Source organism: Micropterus salmoides, unplaced genomic scaffold, assembly GCF_014851395.1.
Source record: "Micropterus salmoides isolate LMB-PRFRI ecotype aquatic unplaced genomic scaffold, ASM1485139v1 Ms_hic_scaffold_2682, whole genome shotgun sequence".
Taxonomy (NCBI): domain Eukaryota; kingdom Metazoa; phylum Chordata; class Actinopteri; order Centrarchiformes; family Centrarchidae; genus Micropterus; species Micropterus salmoides.
Window position 1 is genome coordinate 1 of NW_024041909.1, and position 9,189 is coordinate 9,189.

The 9,189-nt window shown below is 41.6% G+C and overlaps 1 protein-coding gene across 1 annotated transcript; it reads right to left on the reverse strand.

Moving 5' to 3' along the window:
• Positions 1 to 4,707: 4,707 nt before the first annotated feature.
• On the reverse strand, positions 4,708 to 7,523 carry LOC119919355 (uracil phosphoribosyltransferase homolog). The gene is made up of 5 exons (XM_038739758.1): positions 7,390 to 7,523; positions 7,063 to 7,293; positions 5,152 to 5,194; positions 4,995 to 5,064; positions 4,708 to 4,790 (listed from the first exon to the last, which is right to left on the reverse strand). Exons 2-5 carry the CDS (start codon positions 7,290 to 7,292, stop codon positions 4,708 to 4,710), a joined length of 426 nt encoding a protein of 141 aa, XP_038595686.1. The 5' UTR covers position 7,293; positions 7,390 to 7,523.
• Between the last annotated feature and the right edge of the window lie 1,666 nt (positions 7,524 to 9,189).

Below are 9,189 nucleotides of genomic sequence, written 5' to 3' on the forward strand. Positions count from 1 at the left end.
TTCTGATTCCGATTCTGATTAAATGCTCATTTCTAATGACTTTTGAAAACAGAATGTACGTATTATGGCTGAAAAGGGTCTTTGTAGACAGAAGATGGAGAACAGACTGGAGAGGGGAGATTATGAAAACTCGAAGAGGGAGAGGGTCAGAGAGAGGGAGTATAATATAACTAGAACAAACCAACTACATACCATAAAAACCATGGAACAGCTGCTAGTTAATGTAGCCACAGTACTAATGTATTTAGTTATCCTGGTGTTACACTTGAAACTTGATGACATGGCATTGGAATAACAAAGTCTTTTTACTACGTGAGTTTTAGAAATACTACGTCTAGTAGCTAGCCATACAACTTAGAAGCTCGTCTCCTCAGTTATTTCTGCTCCTGTGACCTCTGACCTCTTCCTCCTAAATACTGCAGGATGCTCGTCTCTCTGTGAACATTTTGACTACTTTCAAATTGTTTATGGCACGTAGCAGAGACACTACACACCTCATGCACAAGTTTTTAAGGTCAAGGATGGTCACAGACGGAGGCAAAAAAGTGGCCCAGGTTTGTCCCTGGTCAACCCGCTCTCCAACAAAGCATTTATTGGGGCCTCTGGGTATTTAGAGACCTTTATTCCTGCATTCTTGCGATTTTTTATGCAAGTAGAGTACATAACTAAATGAGCCATTGAAATACATTTTCAAACTACAAACATCCCTCTGACACTCCTAAAGTAAAGTAATCACTTCAGCTGAGCCCTTGAGTAGATAACTAAATAATCCATATCATCATCAATCTTACCATAAACTGCTGCTGTGGACTGTGCTGGCTTTGACTCTGTTCTGCTCTTGCCTCATCTCTGCTGTCTGTCTCATGTTCTCCGTGTCAGCGCTAGTACTGGTGCCGCTGGCCAGTGGTGGGTAGAGTACAAAGTCTTTACTCAAGAAAAAGTACAATTACTCCCATAAAAAGGAAAAGAAAAAAATGACAAACCTACTCATGTATAAATATAATATATTTCATCTGCTGTTCATCAGGTTTGTTCCCTAGAAACAACATGGTTATTCTAGGGAATGCAATTTGCTTTGCTGGTTGATTATCTTTAGCTATTTCTGTTTAATAATTATTTTTCTTTTTAAATCTCCATGAATGTGTTGATAAGATCACTTTAAAATATCAGCTTGCAGCCCCCGACTTTTGTTGCCTGTATCTTTATTATGGACATGTAGCCAACCAAACCACCTGCTTTGCAGCAGCACAGGCAGCCAAAAAATCTGATTATTCCTAAAGCATCTAAATAATCTTTGCAACGCAAAGAATTATTGTGGCAGTAACATGGAGAAGCTCGTTGTTGAAGCAGGTAAACCGACATACAGAGGAAGCTGTGCGTCATGCGTAAAGCCCAACAGGACTGTTTTACCATATTTCTCTCTGCGCATCTCAAAAATGATTGTTTCCTGAATAAATAACAGCTGGTAGCTGCTGAGTGAAAGCCAAGATTTGTGTCACCGGCGACATTCTGTTTATCGACACATCTTTTCGATAACAGGATTCTGTTGTTGAAAATGGATGTTACAGTGTGAAGTTTACGTTTTCTCTGCAGAGACTAAAGACGCTTTTAATGCGCCGTTAATGGAAAGTGAAAGTAGGTGCCGGCTGGCTTGTTAAAGAGCGACGCAGGCTGCTTTCCAACAGGCCACCAGTGCTATGGTGTGGCTCACTGGATTTCAGTTGTTTCAGTAGAACAATAAAGCCTTGAACTGAAAAGGTATTTGCCTGATTTTCTAAATGTTTGCATCTGCCCAGCTCATTCATATCTCTTCTGCAGTAACTGTGTGCACACAGCCTGGCTGACTGCTCATTTCGGTTAGGATGCCTATTGCAGATTACAGACTGGTGAAGTTATGAAGGTATGAATGGAAAATGTAGCGAAATTAAAAGTAAATTACTGGCCCACAGAAAATACTGGAGTAAAGAGTAAAAGTAGGCTACAGTTTAAAAAAGGAATGTGAAAAGGTGCCAATTACTTTTTTTATTTTATTTATTAATTTTGCAAAATTACGTTAGTTGTAACAAGTCACTACCCACCCTGCAGCAGGCGTACTCACTGCTGTCTTTAGGTACAAAAAGAACAGCACAAAATAAACATAATATTGAGGCACTTTGCCGCACCTGCTTGAGCAAACTTTTCAGCACCACATTTGCCTTCTGTTGCATGTCTATAGGCCACATGATTTCTGTCCGCGTTTTAACCGTTTAATCATATTGATGCAGAGTGTATGACTGATTGATTAACTATTCACTCAAACCGCCTGGCTATGATCAATCTCCAAAATCGCCGAAAAAAGTGAGGGGGACAAAACATAGGGGGGGGGGGGGGGTGGGGGGGGCATGTCCCCCTCATGTATAATGGCTCCTACGCGTATGCCCCAAACACACCTCCAAGACGACCACTGCCTTGCTAAAGAAACTGAGGGTAAAGGTGACGGACTGGCCAAGCAAATCTCCACCTAACCCTATAGAGCATCTGTGGGGCATCTTCAAACAGAAGGTGGAGGAGCGTACATCCACCAGCTCCGTGATGTTGTCATGGAGGAGTGGAAGAGGACTCCAGAGGCAACCTGTAAAGCTCTGGTGAACACCAAACCCAAGAGAGTTAAGCGGGGGCGTAGCTAGACTCTCAGCACAGTGGACCACCTACTACCAGGTCATTTAAACCAAGTATACATGACCCCGGACTCACTCGGAAAAGTCCACTGAGTCCATCTGCGTCGCTGCTGCCAGAGCTGATCGCAGCCTTTCTAGTCAATGTTTGTGCTCAAACCAGAAGCACTGCAGTGCGTCCCAGAAGCGTCCCAGCATCAAGCAGCACAGAGCAGATGAACCGGGCAGCAAGTCAGACACAAAAAACGGCAGAGAATCCAGTCAATTTTCAAAATAAAATACCTAGTACAGAATTCTGATTGGATATCAACAATGAACACAGTTAGACAAAAAGAAACGCACTAATCACCAAAATCTAAATGTGTCAGCAAAATCTGGCAGGCAACACGTCTTATTCTGAAATGCTCCCTGTGGTAGTTGCTAGATGCACCTGTCACGACGAGGAACAAAATTGGGTCATAAAGAGCTTTGAAGAAGGTAGTAGAAGCACAAAAAGGACATTTTAAAAACAAGTCAGTAACATGCGGCAGGCGACATGCTCCGCTGCTGAAATGCTTCTGTGTCTTCCAGTGGACTTTGACGGCATAAATAAACCATTGCACAAACGCAGCCTACGTCCGTCCCTCACAATTCTCATGATGCATGAGGATGAAGGGAGTTTTGTTAAAATGTGCTAATAAGTTTGCCATTTGTTTGAAATACAAATGTTACTTTATGATTTATGCTTATTAAAACGTGTCTCCTTAGAATATAGTATTTTTGTTGGTAACTGTCATTCTTGTGATAGTTTACCATTGAAACCATGAGTGAAGGGACTGGTTCATTTGATAACAGCTGCTGAATTCTCTCGGTACAGCGAAGCTGCATGTAGCGCAGTTGTTCATCCATGTCGACAACAATCAACTGACCAAACTTCATGGCCCACGTAGGGGGGCCCCCTACCAGCCGGGGCCCTTCGTCAGCCGCACCCATGCTACCTCTGCTTATGGAGTTAAGGCAGTGCTGGAAAATAATGGTGGCCACACAAAATATTGACACAATGGGCCAAATTTTGACATTTTTGCTCAGGGGTGTACTCACTTTTTTTGCCAGCAGTTTAGACATTAATGGCTATGTGATGTGTTATTTTGAGGGGACAACAAAATCACAGTTATACAAGCTGTACATTCACTACTTTACATTGTCGCAAAGTGTCATTTCTTCAGTGTTGTCATATGAAAAGATATAATCAAATATTTACAAAAATGTGTGTAAAAATGAGTGTGTAAATGTAGACACTTACAGAAGACACTTCTGTATGTCTCTGAACACAAAGTCAACTGTGTGTGCAAAGGTCTACATAGCCCACCATTCTATAAACATGCACAGTGCAATGGACAACACACAGTATATTCACAGAACACACCGGACGCACCACATAGAGAGTACAAGTACAGAAGCCTGGATTTACTGATCTAAGGAGCAAATGTGATAAAATCGCTGCTTTTCTGGGATGCTGTTGTGTTACTCAGAAATAGGACAGCGTTGTGTCCTGACATGTTGATAAGCGCCAACCCACAAGGACATGTCAGGATTCCACTGTTGTTTGGACTGGCATAGAAAACAATAGGCGCGGGTGTTGCACACTGCCTATGGTGGTTGCCTTTAAGATGAAGTATTTGAGCTTTGTGTCCAACAAGCCCACGTTTCACATTTTACAGCCGTTTACAGGTTTTGCAGTAACTGCATTAAGGTTGTGCATTTGACAGTCTCATTAAATCTGAAGGACAAAGAACAAGCGAGTTACTTCTGCTGACGCCTTCAGAGAACATGCTCTGCAAAGTACAGAAATGTATGTTTCAATGTCAGAGTTAACATTATTCTATTGTACTATTTAGTATTAACATGATCAATCAATTCCACTGAGAGAAAAGAAAAGACAAAAAGCGTGTGATCCAGAGCACAGAGTAGCCTGGCCTGATGAATATGTGCAGAGCACGAGTGCACAAATCACATATGCATGGAAGATAAAATACATGCCCTCACAAAGGAAAGACTCTAATTTGGTAGTGAGCTATGGCAGGTTAAACTTACCACTCCTCATTATGCTGACTCCACAGTTGCCTCTTTCAAACTTGACACCTTCATACTTGTACCCTGAGGGGGGGAAACAAATCACAAGTAGCTGCTCACATACATGCCGGAGTCCTACACTTATTTTTGCATTTATGTTATGATAATTGGCCAGATCTATCGAGTTTTGTCAGGGGTGGGTTGGGGGAGGGGGTTGTACATGTTGGAGCTCAGATTCAACCTTTAAACCTAAACGTTGACTTTGTTGTTAGAGAAGGAGATCCTCACCTGTCGGCGTAGTCACAGTGCACTCTGAGTAGGGGAGCTGATTCAGACCCTCTTCAACTACAAGTCTGATCTGTTGTTGGAGACAGAAAAAGCTTACAGCATGTAGCTTATAAACATACACACATGTACAATATGTAGTATTAAGTCATGATCTTACCAGTCGATCAGCACAAAACACAAAGTCCCCTCTGCTAGTTGTCCTGAAAATACAAATATAGCCATTTGATTTAATCGTTCAGGATGTACTTTTCACCCAGGATGAACCAAACCCACATTTTCTCTCCTGTTATGATACATAAGATAAATGTACCGTATTGGCCGATAGCGGGCAATGATCCTATATCTATAGATCTCTTTTCATTTCAAATCTTTACTTCACTGTGTGGAGGTGATTGGGATCATTCCTCTGTTTAAGGTAAGGTAAAACACAAAACCTCCTAACAGTAAGTCGAGATGTTCATTCACCAATATTCTTTTTATGCTTGTGCAAAATATTACATTAAATCATTGTAGAGGGTTTATAGCATAAACAGAATAGTGACTAAGAAACAGTGTTTAACTCCTTAAGATCCAGTTTCCTTTCTTTATCCTTTAAAGGATAATTTCAGTATTTTAAACCTGGGCTATATTTTTACATATTTTGGTGTCGAAAAGATTTTTTGGTACAAAAAGATTAGAATCCGAGCAGTAGGGCAGTTGTTGCAGGAAGCGTGAGTCAGAGTTGGTGAGAACAGTTTGTTGTGTTAAAGTAAAGTTTGGAAATTAAATCTTGCTAGCAGCTCCTCTATGTACACAACAAACTCTTTTCCCTTATTTCCACCAGCAAGAATTGTCTTTGAGTGAGATTTGTGTTTCTTATTAAAAACAAAGGGTGTCATCGGGTGTCACACGTAGGGATCCTTTCCATGATATTGTCAGACACCTGGTATAACAATCTGAAGCACTTTTGTGGAAGGAATTTTGACGGGCACAATTTCCCCAAAGGAATATCTTGTAGCTACTGCAGTTGGTTTGCGGCTGCCGGCTGAAGCCAGTTTCAGAAACATTTTGTACCCACTAGCACGGTGCAAAGTTAGCTTTTTTGTCCACCGGCCAAAGGGCTAGTGAATGTTTAGAGAGTACCAGCCACTCAATAGATGACCGTTGTTTTTTTACCCACCAGACCAAATCGACCAGACATTTGCATAATTTAGCAATTGGCCGGTGCTAATTTTGCATCCTGCCTACAAGTCATTTCGACAACAAAATTAAAGTCTTACTCAAGGATAAATTCTCTCTTGTGAGTGGGGACTTGTTGCAGGAAGACGACTGTGGAAACACGAGAGGGGACTTTATTTCCAAACCATTCTCACCAACTCTGACTCACGTTTCCACAGGTGTTTCCTCCAACAACTCGCCTACTGCACGGATTCCAAAACCACCTACTAGTCATTCCGACACCCCAATCCTTTAAGTAGCTTTAAAAGGTAGGAAAGTAATTTTATTCCACACTGTCTTGACAAAACAACATCCACTGTATATCCTTTATCAGCTTGTTCCAGACTATAAACAATGTGATGTTAACACTGAGTGAAATAGTATTAAAGCTGCATCATTTTTTGACGTTTCCATTAACTGTCCCGCTGGCAAGACAGAGGTTAACCTTGATCAGTCACATACCCTGTGTGATAAATACCATGGTTTCATTAAATCAGGATCAGTACTGATACCCATCAGATTGATTGCATATTTCTGATACAGTTATATGAGACTATACTGCATAGGACTTTAATTACGATAAAGGTATGTTGCCTTTTTCTATTTTTAATTTTTTCAGATTCTGGAGTGAAATGACCAATTAATAAATGCTTCTTCTGCTTGGCAATCATATTCATATCAGGTGGTGATGGTGCAGTGGATAAGACACATGCCTTTGGTGTGAGAGACCTGGGTTCAAGTTCACTGTGACCCCCCCCCCCCCCCACACACACACACACACACACACACACACACAGATTAGATGCAATATGCTAAGTGAGCAGCAGATTGGTTGAGATCTGTATGTCATGATAGGAGAGTGGGGACTCACTTGTCTCTGATTATGGTCTGTAATTCACGGATCTGGTCATTCAGAGGGAGCAGTTTAAGCTGAGGTCCCAGGTTATCTTGGCTGTCAGGCTGTATGGTGGCATCAGTGGGTTCAGAGTTGGACAGCACCGCAGGCACAGTGCTGTTGGCGCTGTTAGCAAATCGCACTTGCTTCATTGGGTGCTCCTGGCCACTGCTCACATTGTTCAGCTGCTGATTGTGGCATGGCATCCTGAGCACGAGATCAAGGGGTTTTCTCTTAAAACTGTGCTAAAGCCAGATGGCGTTTCTTGACCTAGCGACCCACTTAACTGGCGGTTTAGGTTACCTTGACAAAGACGACAACGTGTTCTTCCTTTGGCTGCGACTTGTGTTTTTAAGTGAGGTTCTCCGATTCACGCAGCTACAGCATATCAACTGCCAATTAGGACCACATCCACAAACCGTTAGACAACAAATAACGTCGTGTTATGAAGAAACTAGCGGCTGATATCTCATTAAAAATGTAGCACGCTTGCTAGCTTTGACAGCGTTGATGAAGACCGGATGTGACGTCCCCGGCGTGTTGACTAACCGCCTTCCTCCTTCGTCAACATGGCGCCGATGTTGGTACCGCTGAAATGCGGCTTACACTTCCAAAGGCGAAAATTAGCGCTTCTGCTCCGACAGACCAGCTCATATCACATCTGGAATAAGAGTCGCTTTGAAAATGGGACTTACCAAAAACGCCAAAGTAATTATCAGGTGAGTGCGTGAGGGGTCGGCAGGCTGGAGAGGACACTGTGTTTTTGGTGTGACTGTCACCGCGCAAGGGCAGAGATGGAAAGTGTTTCTAACTAACTTTCAGAGAAGTTACGTGAAATTATTTGTGCGGTGTTTCTCGTTTGTTTGCAACAGAGGTCGATGTCATGTAAGTATAATGTTAGTCAACCAGCCGTGTAACTTAGCAACGACAGCTAGCTAACGTTACATGGCTAACTTAATATTCATTAGCTAAATCATTCCCTTAGATTTGACCGTGTATGCTAAGTGAACGGATTATAGTCCCACTGTCAACTAAATAATAAGTCACTTTTTATCGCTGTACGTTAGCATGCCAGTGGTCTCAGTCACGTGTTAAAAGTGCCGACTGACAGTAAATGTTAGATAAGACTGTTTGTCCCACCCAGGACATTTAACTGCTGATGTGACTGTGATCACGTGTTACCAGTTTGTTACTGATTATTTGACTCTACTCTTAAACAGCTGCCAGTTTATCAGAATCAGAAGGAGCTTTATTTCCAAGTAGTGTTTTACACATACGAGGAATTTGCTGTGGTGATCAGGTGCTACACGTAGACAAACATACAGTTGTCATAAATAAATGTAGAAATATAATAAATATGGAATGGAAGAACAACGTTACAGATATATAAATGAGCATTATTCTGTGTAACGTTACATCTTGCTAAAACTGATGTAATAATAAGTTAGTCTAATGAAGCAGCCCTGACATACATCCTACCTTAAGAGGGTTATAATGTTCAGCTTTTGTTGAAACTGATTGATTTGGTGGTGTTGATTTAAATATATGGTAATTTTAAATGCTGTAACAGTTGTTTTGGGGGGGTGGACGTTAAATTGTTTTTGGTTATAGTGTTACAAATATTTTGTCCTCCCTACTTTTATCAATGAAGTCATGACATTAGTTTTAGCTAGGTGTACCTGGTAAACTGGCAACTGAGTGTATTTTGTCTAGAGAAAAAAAGCTAGCCCAACAAACGGTTATCAATTTCAGGGTTCCCGCGGCTCCTTAAATTTGTATGATTTTCGTTGATTTACGTTAGCTGCAGACGTCATATTATCGTCAGTCGTGGCTGCAAGATTGGGAGACACAAGTTAAAGTGGTTGGAGGAGGATTGTTCTTATCGTTCTGTCTAGTTCAAACAACTGTAGCCTACATCACGTCCTCCTCTCATTTGCGCCGGTCCAAAAAATTATCTATAACTACAGGTTAAAATAACTTTCTAAAGTGTGTCTTTCACCGTGATTTGTTTTCCTCCATGGATTATTTACCTCTCTTTAGCGGTGCGCTTGTGTATTAAATCGGCCGGAAAGTGAAAGTGAAACTTAAGTTCGGTCCGACATC

Excerpts from the sequence above, each read along its gene's own strand:
- LOC119919355 (XM_038739758.1), bottom strand. The coding sequence starts at position 7,292 with ATGCCATGCCACAATCAGCAGCTGAACAATGTGAGCAGTGGCCAGGAG. Across the intron at positions 5,065-5,151 it reads TGTTTTGTGCTGATCGACTG|ATCAGACTTGTAGTTGAAGA; the intron begins GTAAGATCATGA and ends CTCCAACAACAG. Across the intron at positions 4,791-4,994 it reads CACTGTGACTACGCCGACAG|GGTACAAGTATGAAGGTGTC; the intron begins GTGAGGATCTCC and ends TCCCCCCCTCAG.